Genomic DNA, 18408 nt, shown 5'->3' on the forward strand with positions numbered 1-18408 from the left:
TGGGCAACCATTGATAAAAGTAAATAGTTCTTCGAAGTAAAAGGAGTTTTATTTATTTTGTCAATTCCGTATTAAAAAAGTAAAATAAAGAAAATTTAAACCCAAAATTGAAAAAAGTATTAAGGTTAGATAACCCGTAATAATAATAAATTGTATTTTAAATTAAGAAATAAGCTTTTTCTTTAAGCTCAAAAATCTGAACTAAAATTATGTCAAAGATATTCAATGACTGGACGCGGGATAAAAAATGATAGAATTACTAAAATGGCTATAAAAATAGGGTTAGGTGATAAAAAAGTAAAATATTAGGGTTGTATTTTTTTAATACCACATTATAAAGAAACTAGTGGTGTATGGCATCGTGCCTTAAGGCAAATTGCTGGAACTTCCCGTACCGTAACAAAATGTTCGAGGAATATTAAATGTTTTCAAATAGATTATTATAAATTATGTAATATTGTCTAATATTTATAAGAATTATATAAACGGAATTACAAAGTTAAAATTATTCACTTAAAATATATAAGTGACCTTTAGAACTTTAACCAATATTAAAATTGAAATCTGATTTATTTTTGATAGGTATACAATAAAAAAAATTTGAAAAAAAAGAAAACTTTTTTTCCCAAAAGCAATTGTTTCGTCAACACAAGCAGAAAGTGTTTTGAATTACTCAAATGCTTCTTTCTCTCAAAAACTGCCATTTTTTTGTACATTTAGCTCGGTATCTTCAAAATGGCTGGACCTTGTGTTTTACAGTTTAAACTCATTAGCAGTTTTATTCATTAGAAATGTTAAAGCCATTTTTTTATTTATTATAGAACATTAGAAATTTTATTAAATAATGTCGAAGACAATATTTTCAAGTTTTTGAAGTTTGCATTTGTAATTAATGTTACAATTAGAATTTTTTCAATTATATTATTGTAAAATTGATGTTTTTTATTTAAAAAATAGTGTCATTTCGACATTGCGTGTGTTCTGATTCGACTAAATTGAATTTTTGACGCATGCAATTTTTGAAAGTGCGTGCAATCAGCACGTGGCCTTTGACTGGTTCACTATTCAGGGAGACCACAACTATTGGCCGTGCAGTAGGCCAAGGTCGCGAAATTTGTTAAAATAGTTTTCAAAATTATTACTAAGCACTTTTCATTCGTTGATTTATCGGAAAATGTTAACACGGATCATCAATAAGTAATTTTCCATTTCTTCTTTTATCATAAGATGGTGTAAAAACTTTATTAAATGTCTTGTTAACTGATATTTTTTGTATCCATATTATCATAGAAAATATAATTATTTTATCAATTTTATTTATATTATTTACTTTTTCGATTTAAATAAATTTTCGATTTAAACCTATTATATAAATTTTAAAGATTTTTTTTTAGACTAAGACTTTGTGACAATATTCACTTGAAAATTCAGTTTTTATAAAAATAGTAAACATTAAACCGAAATGTTTTACCAAAAATTATTTATGTCTGTTTTTATATTATAATACTATAAAATAATAAACATTTAAATAAACTTATGGCATATGTTTATGAAAGGTTTCAGAATATTGTGTAACATAAATTTTTAATTTCTCGTAGGGTAGTTATAGTAATGGGCCGAAAATCGAAAATGAAAATTTTTGCATTTCTTGACGTTTTGAAAGTTTCTGAACATTTTGGCATACCTCAGAAAAAATGGATGTGTGTGTGTGTTTTGTATGTCCGATTTGAAAGGTTTAAAAAGCATTCGATTCCTATTGATAGGGAGATGTGCTGATTAGTTTTTGGCAAAGGCAGGTCTAGCCGTTACGCAAATAAGGAGCAAAGAGTGCAGAAAATTCAAATCGAGTTTTTGAGAGAACGGAGTATCCGATTTGAATGATCTAAAAACATTCAATTTATAACGATTGGGAGAAGAGTTGATTAGTTTTTAGCAAAGGCAGATCTAGCCATTTCAAAGTACAGAGCTAAATGTGCAAAAAATGGCAGTTTTTGAGAGAACTAAGCGTCCAATTTGAATAATTGCTTTTGTAAAAAAAATTTTTTTGTTTAATTTTTTTTTTTGATTTTTGTTTTTTTTTTTAAATTTTTTTTTTTGTATATTGTAAATAATTCATATTTTAATTTTAATTCTGACTAAAGTTCTAATACACTTTAAACAAATAATTTCGACTTTGCAATTCAGTTTATATAATTTCGTTACGGTACGGGAAGTTCAAGCAATTTTCCTTAAGGCACGATGCCATACACCACTAGTTATTTATGAAGTTTATAAATACGTTTTTCCGAACAATATGTTTTTGGTATGTAAAAATTAGATTACACAAACTGCAATTGCTGACACTCTTTTGGAGCACTGACAATTTATGGAATAACGTTGGTTGATATCGTATCATGTATAAAGCAATACACTTTTGTTTTATAGGAAATTGTTTACACCTCTTTATATTTTATTATATATTTTTGATAACAATTAGAACTTAACGAGTTCTATGAGCTTTTGTGCAGACTTCTTAAAACTCGTTCTTTTTAGAGATGGCAATGCAAACTGTTATTTCCACGGGTAAAGAGGTCCTCCATCAATATTTGATGAACAAGTAAAGTTATAAATTTTTTAATAAGAATATTTGAAAGAAGTGGGTAAATGAGGTAAAATCTGCCATCACATTAATTCCATGATATTGCTGTCAGGAGATAAACGGCTATGTTTTAAAATTTATGACAAAAGTATTTTCTTCCGTTGTTAGCTTATTTGGTTGTGAACACTGTTGTTTAATTGTTTTATAAGATGTATAATTAATTTTAAGTAAGATTCAACAGATGTTTTCAGACATTGTATCAGTTTGCCTGATGGCTGTTCTTTTTCACCCAGCCTATGGGGTAAAATGGGACATATGCCAAACTTTAGAAAAATAGCTAAAACACATTTTCCTATAATTAGGAATTAACTGGAAGTTTTATTGAACATAGTTTGATAGTTGTTTATTTGCTACGTATTATGTGTTATCATCTTGCTCATTTCGTTTAGATTTAGACTTTTTTTTTACTCTATTACAATTTTTTCGATACCGGTATTCCGGCATACATTATACATTTTATACATCAATACCATTTATGTATATTGTGATTTGAAAAATATTTGCAAACTTCAATATCATAATTTCATTGAGTAGGTATTATTTATGTACGCTTTTACTCCTATTTTATCAAGTTGTTTATCTAACATGCTATCAGACATATAGTAGAAACACGTTTTTTAGAAGTTTTATCTTGTCACTAAATTTATTTGAACGTTTTACGTTATCTCTGCTTGGAATTCAGAACCCAGAAATATTTAGTTTTGCAAATAACATGTTTATTTTTTTTAGGGCGTTCACCATATCGTAATAATAAGCGTAATTGAATCAAATATGTAGTTGGTACCTGGAATTTATACTTTCTACTCCAAGAAATTCAAATTTATCGCATTATTAAAGTTTTTGGAGACGATAATTTTATTACTCATTACAAAAAGTTCATAAATAAATTTGCAAACCTGATTTAATAAATTAGTGAATTTATTGGATTAAGAAAAATATTCAATATTCGTAAAATTTTTGCACAGATATTTTATTATTATGTTGCTAAATTGAAACAAAACTAATAGAGTATGGCCTAAAGAAAATTGCTTTCGAAATCTTTTTTTTATAACAAAATTTTTGGAAAAATTGGATTTTTTTAAACCTAATATACTTTGTAATCAAGTTTTAAAAAGAATTTTTCAGAAAAGAAAGGAAAGGTAAGGAACAGCTGGTTTTAACATAAAAATTCGTTACCGAAATAATAAATAATAGGTTAATTTTGAATCACAATAAATAATTGCCTGATCTCTAATTTAAGTGTAAAATCTTCTCTTTAATATGAACAGAAAAAATCAATTTAGCATAATAGTAAAAATGATTTGTTCAGTGCTATGATATGAAAAGTATAACAATCGCATATAGTACAATACGTATCTCAGGCCGAAAGTTATTGTTTTTTGCACATAATATATAAATTCTGGAATTTTGAAATGTTGATGTGGAGTACTAAATTAAGTAAAGAAAGTAATAATTTTATATGTGATACGATTATATTTTGAGTATTATATATAGAGTTATACGATAGAAAATCTTCAAATATTTATATGAGTTTAAAATTATTATTATTAACTTCCCGTAGGGTAGTTATAGTAATGGGCCGAAAATCGAAAATGAAAATTTTTGCATTTCTCGGCGTTTTGAAGGTTTCAGAACATTTTGGCATACCTTAAAAAAATGAATGTGTGTGTGTGTGTTTTGTATGTACGCATTTTTTCGTCCACGTTTTCGGGCGCACGGATCAACCGATTTGAATGGTTCAAAAAACATTCGATTCCTATTGATAGGGACATGTGCTGATTAGTTTGTGGCAAAAGCAGGTCCAGCCGTTACGGAGATACGGAACAAAGAGTGCAGAAAATGCCAATAGAGTTTTTGAGAGAACGGAGAATCCGATTTGAATGATCTAAAAAACATTCAATTTGTAATGTTTGGGAGAAGAGGTGATTAGATTTTGGCAAAGGCAGCTCCAGCCATTTCAAAGATACAGAGCTAAATGTGCAAAAACTTGCATTTTTTAAAGAACTAAGTGTCCGATTTGGATGATTCAAAAAACTTTCTGATTGTTTCAATAAAATAATTGCTTTTCGAAAAAAAATGTTTAAAATTTTTTTTCAATTTTTTTTTCAGATTTTTTTTTTGTATATCGAAAATAATTCAGATTTTAATTTTAATTCTGACTATAGTTCTAATATACTTTAAACCAATAATTTTAACTTTGCAATTCAGTTTATATAATTCTTATATATATAATATAATATTAGACAATGTTACGATATTTATAATAATCTATTTAAAAACATTTAATATTCCTCGAACTTTTGTCCCTGCACGGGAAGTTCCAGCAATTTGACTTGAGGCACGATGCCATATACCACTAGTTTGTTATTAATGTCAAAGCAATCCAATTAAGCATTAGTCATGTTTTTTTTCTTTGATTATTTTAATGGTATCTGACATTCATTGTGCCAGATACCACTATACTTATGGTAGAAGTTTATTTATTTTAAAAGTACATACTTATTTTCTTCTGATCCGGAACCAAAGAATTTGATCACTACTATGTGACTGTCAATCATTATCTTCCTAACCGAATAAGGAAATTTTATAACAATAATTATAATAAGCTTGTGAAAAAATTATCAAGGGGCATATAGATTTTTTTGATTGTTTTCCGTTACTATAAAATGTTATTCCTTAGATGCTATATAAAAATATCTAAAATGATGGCGTTAAATTAATGGTCTTCACCAATTGCATTACAACTTTTGTAGTTTGTAATAAGTTATAAATCCATTTGTGGAATGTATTTAAAAAGTTAAAGTCATATAAGATAACAAGTTTGCACTTGAGCACTATACATTTTTTACGCATATGTAAAATGCAAATAAGTAGACACAAATCTTAATCAATATTTAAGTAATTTTTACTGGTGGAAATAACAATCTAAATCTGTTTCTAATGTAAAATTAAATGCGCAATTTTCAATTTATTGTATTTATTTGTTAAATTTATGAGTTCATTGTCTTGTACATATCTGTAAAAAGAAATCTGAAAACGTTTAAATTTTTCAATCAGGATATTTATGAATTATTATCTACAATGTTTATAAATATCTATTATTACTTGTAACTAAAATGATAATATTAACGGTTTATTATCATTTTATCTTTTGTGACAATGACACGCGTCAAATATTAACATTAACAGTCATCAAATCTTGACGTAGTGCGCAAGCAAATTATTGTATCAATATGGTGTTCATGGTAATTTAGAAAATAAATTTGACTAGTAATTTAAATTATCAAAAGTTTTACTACGAAAGATAAACAATCCGATGAATAAAAAGTATCATATGATTAAAAAGTATACATTTCAGTAGTAACTTAATTATATACGTTTTTTTAAATATAATTTTGTTTTAATCATAATTTTTTTTTTATTGAAATACATCTAATAGTTTTGTTACAACATACTAATATTCAACTTCCCATAGGGTAAGTTACTGTAATCACAAAAAATTGAAAATGAAGGTTTTTATATATGTATACGTTTCAGAGGTTTTAACATTTTACCATACCTTAGAAAAAATGGATCTATGCATGTGTGTGTATGTATGTATGTGTGTGTATGTATGTGTGTATGTATGTGTGTGTATGTATGTGTGGGTACAATTTTTCAGCAATTCAAAATCATTCGATCACTATTGATAAGGAGACGTGTTGATTACTTTTTGGCAAAGGCAGGTCCAGACGTTTCGAAGATATGGGGCAAAAAGAACGAGCATCCGATTTGAATAATTCACAAAACATTTTATTTGTATTGACAAAATGAACGACTGGTGAAATTTTTGAGAAGGCGGGTCTAGCATTTCCGGAGGTCCAACAAAAAAATTGAAAAATAATGCAGTTTGGGGGCTAAAAATGGTCATCAGACATATGCACATCATATTATCAGATATTTAATAAAGATTACAATCATAAGTACAAATTTTGTATACATTGATATGGGTTCCGTTCCGATGTTTACACGTTAGACTACGACGTGGCGCTTTGTGCTTCAATATTACGTCTCTAAATCAACCATGCAACGCGATTGCTTTAAAAAAATATTCAAAATTTTTAAACAAATTCAAAATACGAAAGAATCAAATTTTTGAATCAAGAAAATCAAGTTTTGAAAAAATTATAGTTTTTCTTTATTTAGTTTTCGGTAGGTACTAGAAGTTTCAGCAGTTTGCCAAGGCACGATGCCATGCACCGCTAGTTTTTTGTTTTTGAATACCAATCAGAACTTCTCCTCCATCTATGAGCTGTTGTGAAAAACATATAATCCTAACCTATCCAATATTTAATTTAACCATATATAATTTTACTTTTAGAATTTTTCTTATACTGATGATGTACATTATCAAGAGAAAACCTATGTTACTACCACATAATTATAACTGAACTAGATTTTTGAAACATTTCCATGTGTACTTGTATAGAACATATCGATATACATATTATTTTATAATATACCGTAAAAGCTTTAATATCGTAAAAGCGTATTCTGTTTGCGAATATACAATATCTAATGTTACGGTGTATATTCAAAGCACATTAATTTTTTCTATTTCTATGCTCATTGTGTTTGTATTTCAATGTACTTATTTCATCAAATCAAAACTATAAACAATCGTTTACAGCATTTTAACTATGATAAATTTTTGCTGAATAAACAAGATTTTCAGTTTGTGGTATTACTATAAAGAACTACAATATGGTTAGATGGTTTCCAAAAAAACTGTAAATAAATTCATATTCTTGTACAAATGACAAAACGCAAATGAAATAATTTGGTTTTTCAGTTTCAATTAATTTTATTTTAATATCTTAATTAACTAAATACAGTCTTTTTCATATGACTTCTACACTATACCTATATACATACACGCACACATATATATTAATTTGATTTAAATGTAAAACTTAATAATGTCTCTGTCGAATCAATTGTGGTTGCATTAAGTAACTTCTCGGTTGGTAAAACAGAACTGATCCCAGTTGTTCGACGGGTTCAGGTTCGGCTACTACGGTTTCAACCATAGGCTGAGCACTAGGCGGGATACCAGCGAAATTTAAAAGTGTTACTGTACTAGAACCTGATTTTGCTTCGACATCGTTTTCTTTCTCTATCTTAATTTGTTGATTTACCGCTTGTGGTTGAATTGAGACAGCAGGTTGTGCAGCCAAAAATATTGGTCGAATTTCTTCAACTAAAGTATTTTGTTTCGGGCAAACTTGCTCAGTTAGTTTAATTTGAGGAACTTCTTGGCGGATGAAAATAGGTTGTCGTTGTGGTCGCTGCTCTACATATACTTGTTTCTGCATCGGTTGCATTAATTTTTGTTCAATTGCATACGGTTGAACCATGGCCTGTTTTTCGATAATCAGCGGCTTTGAAAAAAGATTGGCGGATGCTACTGGTACTTGTTCGGCAAGTGCAGGCCGAGGATATTGTTGAACTTGCAACCTAATTGTTGGTTGCGAGTACACATCTTCCACATTAATTGGCTGCGATGGTAGTAGATTGTTCAAATGAAAGATTTTTGAATATGTATTTTCTGCAACAAGTTTTTGGGGACAAATATGTTCTATTAACGCTTGTTGAGGGTATTGCTTTTCTATCATAATGCTGCTTTTAGTATCTGGATACTGCTGTGTCAATAGCAATGGCTGTTGGTTGATCGTTAATGGCTGCTGGTACAAAACTTGTTGCAATGGTTGCAAGATTTGTTTGTTGCAACCATTTGTTGAGATTGTTACAACATTTTCTGTCTGCAAAATACAAGTATTTAAATAAATCTATTGATAATAATTAATTCATATGTCGACATAATACGTTTTAATATAAGTTTTTAAATTTGGCAAAATGATCTGCATGTTTAAACAAAAATTATAAGCATCATTTAATTATAAATTATTATATAATTTGAAAAATTTACCTGAAATAATATACCAAATATACTGGCAACAAAAATATACATTGTTGAATGAATTGACTATAGCGACTTTCAATTAAAACTGCTATATCTGAATTTTTGCTTAATATTTATAGTACGAATAAATAAAAGTTTTCAGTTGTATAAGAAAAAAGGCGGTAGTTCTGCAAGGTCGTGTCAATTTTAAGAAAATAAATAATATTGCGCATATAAGTATATAATATGAAATTATATATATATATATATATATATATATACATATATATATACACACATATATATATATATATACTAAATTGGAAAAATAACAAATGCGTAATTAATCATTTATATTTAATTCTGATATTATTTTTCTTATTTTAAAATATTTAATAATTGCGTCAGTGAATTAAAAATTATATATATATACTATTTATTAAAAATTATATATATATATATATATATATATACACGAATAAAATGTTAATTAAGAGACTACTTATAAATTATTAAAAAGAAGATCGCACAGTTTATTGTAAAATAAAAATTTTTGAAAATTTAAAATATTAATGAAAGATATAATTAGCAATATTGTATTGCTAAAATAATATAGAGTCGAATAATTATATCTTATTCAATTAAAAGAAGTTTTTTTTTTATTTCATTTTATTTTATTTTAATATGTAATAATCTTTACAAAATTGCAAGGATTATATAATATCAAAATAATAGGACTAAGTCCTAACTAGTTCACATTTTAAATTTTTAGTATCCGCAGGGAAGTTGTTGTTGGACAACAGGCACTTGTTGTTGGACAACGGGAACTTGTTGTTGGACAACTGGGACTTGTTGTTGAACAACGGGCACTTGTTGTTGGTAGACAACTTGTTGGGGTTGTTGGTAGACAACAGGGGCAGCAACTTGTTGTTGGTAGACAACTTCTTGGACAACGGGGGCTGCAACTTGTTGTTGGTAGAAAACGGGGGCAGCAGCTTGTTGTTGGTAGACAACTTCTTGGACAACAGGGGATACGGCTTGTTGGTAGACGGGAGCAACTTGTTGGTAGACTTGTTGGGGTTGTTGGTAGACAACTTGAGATTCGTAGCAGCATGGGGCGGGTTGTTCGTAGATGACAACGGGTTGGGGTTGTTGTTCAACAACGACGGTTTCAACAACGGGTTCGGGTTCAACGACGACGGTTTCGACGACAGTTTGAGGTTGAGGCATAGCCAAGTTCAAGACAGTGTAAGAAGTGGAGTGAGAAGTTGGGTTGTAGTTGGCTTTGTCGTGGACGTGGACATCGGGAGATGGCACAACTTGGACGACGGGTTCAACTTGCACTTGGACGGGTTGCACTTGTTGTTCGACGACGATGGGTTGAGGTTTGGGTTGGCATCCGCAGCCGTGTTGGACACGTTCGACGACGACAGCTTGGGGTTGAGCAACGGCAACGGGTTGAGCAACAACTTGTTGGGCAGGTTGAGCAACAACTTGTTGGAAAGGTTGGGCGACAACTTGTTGGACGGGTTGAGCGACGACTTGTTGGACGGGTTGAGCGACGACGTGTTGGACAGGTTGAGCTACGAATTGTTCGAAGACGGGTTGCACTTGTTGGACTTGTTGGACTTGTTGGAAGTGAACTGGTTGAACTTGTTGAACTTGTTGGACATGTTGAACGGGTTGCACTTGTTGCACAGCGTGGTTGCATCCGCAATCAGCACCGTTGTAGAATGGAACAGCGGTGGCGATCTGTAAATGAGATATAAATTATTTTTTTATATTTATATAAATATATTTCAGGTCAGTTTTTTTATAACAACTATTAAATTATGTTTGAAAACTGTAATAACTAAAAGTTGATCGATATAAACATTTCATTTATTTTGAACTCACAAAAACCTAAATGTTTATTACTGATTGTAATGGTATTTACCTGGGCCACGAGGGCGGCGATGACGAAAGCACCAAAGAATTTCATTATTGAAACCTTTTCGTGTTTAGGGCACTAAGCGCAAACTCGAAATGTGATGAAAATGATGAAAATTCGAAATTTATACTAATGTTTAAGTGAATAACCTTCGCATAATTTGATAGTGAAATTATAAACAAACATAACGAATACGCACAGAACGTTACTTTTTTATGTAAATATGTATCTACGAGACGTGATTTTAGACCAGTTTTAGTTTGGTGAAATGGCAAAATAAAATATTTTTAGTACAATGAAAAATATATAGTTCATTTCACGAAGTACACAATAAAGCATGTAGTGTGTTATTAAATAATTCTGACGATCAATTGTTATGTAGTTAAGATGGTGTTATACAAGCAAAATACATAAACAACAACATTATATTTCAATAATATTACGCGATGGTGTTAAACTAATTATCAGTTACATTATAGAAATCAATATTATTTTAACTTGTATTAATTCAAATTTATTTGTCATAAGTTACGTTTTGTGAATATTTTTATTGTGAATATTATTATAATTAATTGTGGTTTTGATTGCATTATAAAATTTTAATAATACATTCACCCATGTAATTGTTAAAAAATAAATTTATATATACTAAATATCTTATTTAGTATATCTGAATATAAGCTGTAAGTTCTCAATTATTGTATTTGAACTTTTTAAATAATGATTTACATATTGTTTATTTTATAATATTGATCTTTTCAATATGTAGTTAATATTTAATTAGTTTCTTAAAGAGGTCGTTTTATTCTACCACATATTAGTAATTCATTATTTAATATACTTTCATTAAATACAATAGTAGATTGAATTCTATTTTATCAAGGATATCATGCGCATGCTCAAAGGAATTTTAATTTATTCGATAAAGTTGTTTTATTTTAATAAATAAATGTTTGATCAAAACTTTCAATGAATGGATTTGATTTGTTCTTAGCAATAATATTTGCTTATTTAAGCTTCTTTAACAGTTTAATATACTTGGAAATACTACAAGTTTATTAAACATTAAGCGAGAAAGTTTTAAAGTACATATATATTTCTGATTTGGTTATTCACATGGTATATCGGGAATTTCGCTGAAAATTGAATATTTTTGGAATGTCCAATATTTTATTAAATAATACTCAAGTTCTGTAAAATATTGACTGAAACTTGAAAGTAAATTTTAAATATTTATATTTATATGTATATATATATATATATATATACATTAAGTCTCATAAAAAACAGTATATGCTAAATAATAATTACGTCAATTTGCTTTTATAAACAATAATTTTTCAACTAGGTCATATGATTAATTATTATTGCTTTCTTCATTATTTCGCCCACATTCTGATTCAAATAAATGAATCTGATTTTTTGAACTGCAATTTTAAATATTATCATTTAAATTCTATTTTTATTAGATGAAAATATTTCTGTTCAAAATTATATACTAATATAATATTTTATTTTTCATTACGTTGGCTGATTTTAGAAACTCAAAAAGCATTCGATTTTCATTTCCAATACACAGTTTGTTTCAATTTAGCTGTTTAAAAGATAATAAATTCGAACGAAAAAAAATTATTAACTACTTCTATATAAGTATAATTATTTGCGATGTTGTCTATATATGTACCTTGATCTCCTAACTATTTATTTTGTTAATATTTTTTCATGATAATTATTAATTTTTTTTTATCATTTTTTATCAAGCATTATTGCTGATATCTTTTTGTTATTCCAGCAATCATTAATATTTTCACGGGTGTGAATTATTGAATATTTTATTTTTGCACATGAAATTTATGCTTGACTAGAAACTGAATAGACTTCTTTATATAGAACTTGATAACAAATATTATATTTAATGTTCGAATGTTTATACTGTAAGGGTGATTATATGTGTATATTGTGATCCAGTGATTATACTTCTATGAAATAAAGATGGATAGTTTCTGTAACTATTCATTTGACGAATCAAGTAAAAATAATTTTACAACTGTTGTTAATTATTTCACAATTAATCAATTTCTAGAAAAATTGCGGTGTTACAACTGTGTTTGGGCTAATTGTAACATATTCCGAAAAAAATGACAATAATGCCTGTGATAATTTATCATTTACTCATTTTTGAGAAAAAATACTTATTTCATACATCAACGCAAACTATAATTAATTCAAATAAAACATATAATATGTAATATGAATTTTAATCATAAATCAACTACAATTATTAAATAATACAAATAAAATATAGAGTGTCTCTTACAACACAATTTACATATGCTTACATATTATAGACTATATATTCCATTCAATCTTCTCTACTTATATCTGTAAATAATTCTTGTATGTTACAACTAGCCCAAAGATTTTGTTTCAATTAACCCCACGTGTGATTTTTACATTAATTAAGATATCATTCGAACAGTTTAGAAATTACAAAAATTGTCACACGTTAACAAAGATCGATAATTTTAAAACAAAATATAGGGGAAAGTCCCGTGACGCCAGACTGCACCTAAAGCCGGACACTCTATTTAACACGTATTATTTAAGCGAGTATAAATTTTTTTATTTCAAAATATAAGTGAAAGGGGCGCGGGGGGCACACAGGTGCAGGATCACGCGCCAAGACTCACCTGTGACGCACACGGCCACGGCGGGAGCAACCCTCTGTTGTTTTAGGCGCAAAAACACGTCGTCACCTAAATATCAATGAAAGTAATTCTAGTGCATTTATGCATTTATATTTCAGTGAAATTCAAAAATAAAAGTAGTACTTGATTGTTATCCGTAAAATGGTAGAATATTATTAGATATTTTAAACAATTTCATTGTCTGTCCCTTAGCACCGGACACTACGTCGTCCCTTAGCGCCGAACAGTAAAGATATTTATATTTTTTGTGAAAATTTACGTCATTTATTCTAATTATTCAATTTTGTTCTGTATGAGTGCTAACGGTTACTACATGACCCCATTTTTCGTATTTTCTAGTCAAAGAATGAAAATCTCTAGCTGAGAGCATCGGTGTGGCCCAGCCTAAAGGGTGGATAATTAGTGAATTTTTTTGCAATATCTAAGAATATTCGTCAAACACAAATGTGCAGACATTCCAGAGTGTGAAGATGGCTACATATGTGTTCAATGCTGGTTATTTTTAAATGTCCGGTACTAGGTGTCACTTTGTAAAATCATATTTTTTGTTACCAAAGTTTGATTGATAATATTAATTATTGTTTAGCAAAGATTGCGTTTTTGTTAATTTAGTTTAATTTCTAACTTTGTTATCTAATATAAGTCATAATTTAATAAACATTTCGTGAAAAAAAATTTGATTTATTTATGAATAACCTTAGCTGTCCGCCACTCGAGGACTAAAAGATTAAAATAAGTCGATAATAATAACGCAAACCGAAATTTTATGATAGATCAATTTTATTTGACATGTCAAATTTCCACTTGAGGTTATAGATCTCAAACATAACCTCAAGTGAAAATTGCTTCTGCTGGGTATAGTTGCATATATATATATAATAAAAATGTCAGCAAATACTTCGAGTATAGTTAAATGGTCATAATTGGATTGGACAACTACTGGGTTGCCATCCATTCAAAAGTCCATATAATAAAGTCAAAACAATTACTGAATGCCCTAAGTGTGACAAATTGTAATTAAAAATACAAAAAATGACATGTTAAAAATGACGGGTCTTTGCAGTTCTGTATATTGCGTAAGCCTGTGGGACAGTAGCTATGACAATATTATGCTGGATGGTTTACATGTCCAATAGAGACAAAAAAATATTTTAACATTGTTTAAAATTCTATTGAAAAACGCCTGTTACCCCTGTTACAGATAGCCCCTAATAATAATTTTATTTTCTAATTTAATTTAAATTCATTTAACTTAATTACAAATTATGATTAAGCGTGAAAAGAGTCTGAAATAATATTTATTAATATTGATTACGGATGACTTTTGAATAATTAAAATAATAAATTTATTTAACTAAGTTTTTTAACTAAGTTTTTTGTTGTAGTCCTTCCAGATTCGGGCGTCTGCCTGCCAGTTTCGGCGAATGCCAGTTCTGGCCTGTCGCCACCCATTCATGAGGTTCCGTCCATCGAGAACGCCGTCCGTCATGTGAGACCCTTGGAAGAATCGGCGACCGCGGGTCCGGAACTCGCCGAAGTCGTGTCTGCTGCGGCATTGCCGCCCTCGACTGATCCTGTCATCACCACGAATAATAAACCTTCGAAGACTGTCTATGCGACGCTGCACAGCAATAAAAGCAATGCGGAGAACAGAGCTCTTACCTATGATAAGGTAATTATTAATTTAAACTAGTGGTGCATGGCATCTTGTCCATCTCCAAGTCCACGTCTTCACTACGGTGGTGACAGACATTAACATAGGTTAAAAGACAATGAGTTTTTGAGTTATTGTCAGAAAAATGTAACACATCGCAAAATAATCATTACAAAGTTTATGAATATAATATAACAGTATTCAATATATGTACAGCAAAATATATTTTTAACTTCCCGTAGGGCAAGTTATACTAATCGCAAAAAAATCGAAAATGAAAATATATTGTGGCATACCTTAGAACACAGATAAAGCGATTTGAATAATTCAAGAAACATTCGATTCGTATTGATAAGGAGACGTGCTGATTAGTTTTTGGAAAAGGCAGGTCTAGCTGTTCCGAAGATATGGGGCAAAAAGTGCCAAAACCGGTAACTTAGTTTTAAAGAGAACGCAGCATCCGATTTGAATAATTCAAAAAACATTTCACTTATATTAACAAGATGAAAAACTGATCAAATGTTCATAAATGTAGGTCTAGCGGTTTCGGAGATCTAGTGAAAATTAAAAAAAATGCCATTGGGCGGGCAAAAATGATCATTAGACATATGCACATCAAATTATCAGATATTTTATAGAGATTTTAACAATAAGTATAAATTTTGTTTACATTCCTATGGGTTCCGTACCAGTGTTTATCCGTTAGACGGCGACGCTGCGCTTACGCGCTTCTATATTTCGTCATTATGCAGTTAAAGCAGTACGATTGCTTTGAATTTCCAAAATACGTCAAAATAAAGAAAACATTTTTTTCCCAAAATAATTTTTTTTTTCAAAAAAAAAGTAATTTTTTGTCAAATTTATAGTTTCTCAAAAATCTAATTATTTCGAAGTAAATTTTTTTCAAAAATGTTAATCGTTTTTAAAAAAATAATAATTTTTGGTACGGGAAGTTTCAGCAATTTGCCTTAAGGCACGATGCCATACGCCCCAGTAGTTTCAAACATAGTTAACAAGAATTAAACTCAACTATGCGGCCACTTTCCTTGTTACAATCAATATGTCACCATCACTACCAGTATTAGTGTTAATAGTCTTCTTTGAAATCAGTCAGAATCTCAATTAATAATCAACAGTTAACTAAGCAGTTGAAATATTAGAGAAACCATGTATCAATATATGTACTCAGATCTTGTAAGAATCATTGTTACAATGGTGACCTGCGAATTTTGTTGTTCTGCGCAACTTGTTCCTTGGTACTTGATTCTTTATACATCACTCCTACTTCCAGAATTTGAGCTTTCACAAACCAGACAGAATCAATCATCAAATGATGATTATAATTGTAAAATATTTTTTTGTATTGCTTTTTTCTTTCTTTTTCTCTTTCATATTTTGTCTTATTGTTAGTTAAATTAGATTCCACACATTAGTCGCAACCGTACCTAAAAAATTTATCACAATAACAAATCATCATTATTACCAGTACATCGTTGCTAAATTATCTACGCAAAAACTATTCGCTGGGAATTAACTACTAATGCTCAACCTACAGCATAATAACAAACAATGTGATCTATCTGTATACAAGTAATAGTTGTTATTAAAAGAAATCGAACATAAAATTCGAAAATTAAAAATCGTCTCTTTAGAAGCAATGCGGTCTACATGCGATCATGTAATGTAGAACGCTGACTCAATGCAATAATGGAAACTTTTTTGAACAAACATACTTCATATTTCTCCCTTTTAAATCTCAAAATTAGTATAGTCACATTGTGGATGTTTTTTGAACAAATCAAAATTAATTCTATCCATTCTTCTGAAAACATGTCAAGTATTAATATGCATGCATACAAACTGCACATACATATTCATGGGATTGCTGGAACTTTCTGTACCGTAACGAAATGTTCGAGAAATGTTAAATGTTTTCATATAGATTATAATAAATACTGTAGCATTGTCTAATATTTTTAAGATTTAGAAAAACTGAATTACAAAGTTAAAATTATTTATTTAAAGTATATAAGTGAGCTTTAGAACTTTAGTCAGAATTAAAATTAAAATCTGAATTATTTTCGATATACAAAGAAAACTTTTTTGAGAATAATAAATTGGATGTTTTTTTCGAAAGCAATTATTTTGTCAAAACAAGCAGAAAGAGTTTTGAACCATTCAAATCAGATGCTTAGTTCTCTCAAAAACTGCCGTTTCTTGCTCGGTATCTCCAAAACGGCTTGACCTGCCTTTGCCATCTAATCATCACTTCTCCCCGTCATTACAAATTGAATGTTTTTTAGATCATTCAAATCGGATGGTCCGTTCTTTCAAAAACTTGATTTTCATTTTTTGCACTTTTTGTTCCGTATCACCAAAACGGCTGGACCTGCCTTTGCCAAAAACCTTTGCCTTTCTATCAATAGGAATCGAATGTTTTTGAACCATTCAAATCGGTTGATCCGTGCGCTCAAAAACGTGCACGCAAAATTGTATCCATACATACATACACACACACATACACTCACATCAATTTTTTTTAAGGTATGCCAAAATGTTCAGAAACCTTCAAAGCGTGAAGAATTGTAAAAATTTTCCATTTCGATTTTTGGACGATTACAATAACTTACCTTACGGGAAGTTAATATCAATAAGTCTTACATACGAATTGGTATAAGCCGTAAAAACGACGAATTTCATGATATTCTATTTTATTTTAATGATTAAATATTTATATGAAACTATTAATAGATTATATTCGAACTATGTATATATTTAATTCGTTTATAATTAAAACTACGTTTGTTAGTGAGTGTCATTTATTTACTATAATTGCAATTAATGTAACTTCATTAATATATTTGATTAGATTCTCTAGTATTTATATTACTTCATGTATAGTAATATTAAATTGTACGTTTGCTTCATTTGTCACCTCGATTTCTATTTGTTCTAATTCATCGATCGAATTTGAATAGCTGACTAAAGCAAGTTATTGTATTTAACTCAATGAATATTTAATAAATATAGAGCAATATCACGTCCTGATGAATACGCCATATTGTATTATGTGTTTTATATAAAATTTGTATTGAAAAATATTGTAATTGTAAAGTAAAAAAGTATTGAATATTATTACAATATAGCATTTTATTTTATTTCAGAGAATTCAAATCTCTTTATTTCGCAGAATGTAGTTGTTTTGTTTTGACTTATAATAATAAATCAACTATAATAAAAATTTATGTTTCATATTTGATGCAATAAATTATATAGGTATGTATATATAGGGTAGGGCGGGGCACAAAGGTTCAAGTTGACTTTGAGCAAATATACTGTGAAAACGAAACCAATTATATTATATCACAACAAATAACATATATCAAAGAAACAACTATCTGACTATGTTCAGTAAAACTCCCAGCTGTATTTCATCACTGTATAAAAGTGTTTTTGTTCTGTTTTTCACAAATTTGTTACCTGATTCTTTTTACCCCATAGGCGAGGTAAATTGGGACGGTCAGGGGCCAACAGGTG

The 18408-nt window shown here is 29.2% G+C and overlaps 1 protein-coding gene across 1 annotated transcript in view; it reads left to right on the plus strand.

Annotated features, from left to right (window-relative positions):
- Nucleotides 1-18408, plus strand: part of LOC113376826 — a 141719-nt gene that overhangs the window by 113434 nt on the left and 9877 nt on the right. The window contains exon 3 of the mRNA XM_026616889.1: nucleotides 14603-14889. Within this exon, the coding sequence (XP_026472674.1) occupies nucleotides 14603-14889 (287 nt within the window). The remainder of the gene's footprint in view (nucleotides 1-14602; nucleotides 14890-18408) is intronic.

Source organism: Ctenocephalides felis, unplaced genomic scaffold (assembly GCF_003426905.1).
Source record: "Ctenocephalides felis isolate EL2017-DRISC unplaced genomic scaffold, ASM342690v1 CF-g0.4_SCAFFOLD_01886, whole genome shotgun sequence".
Lineage (NCBI taxonomy): Eukaryota > Metazoa > Arthropoda > Insecta > Siphonaptera > Pulicidae > Ctenocephalides > Ctenocephalides felis.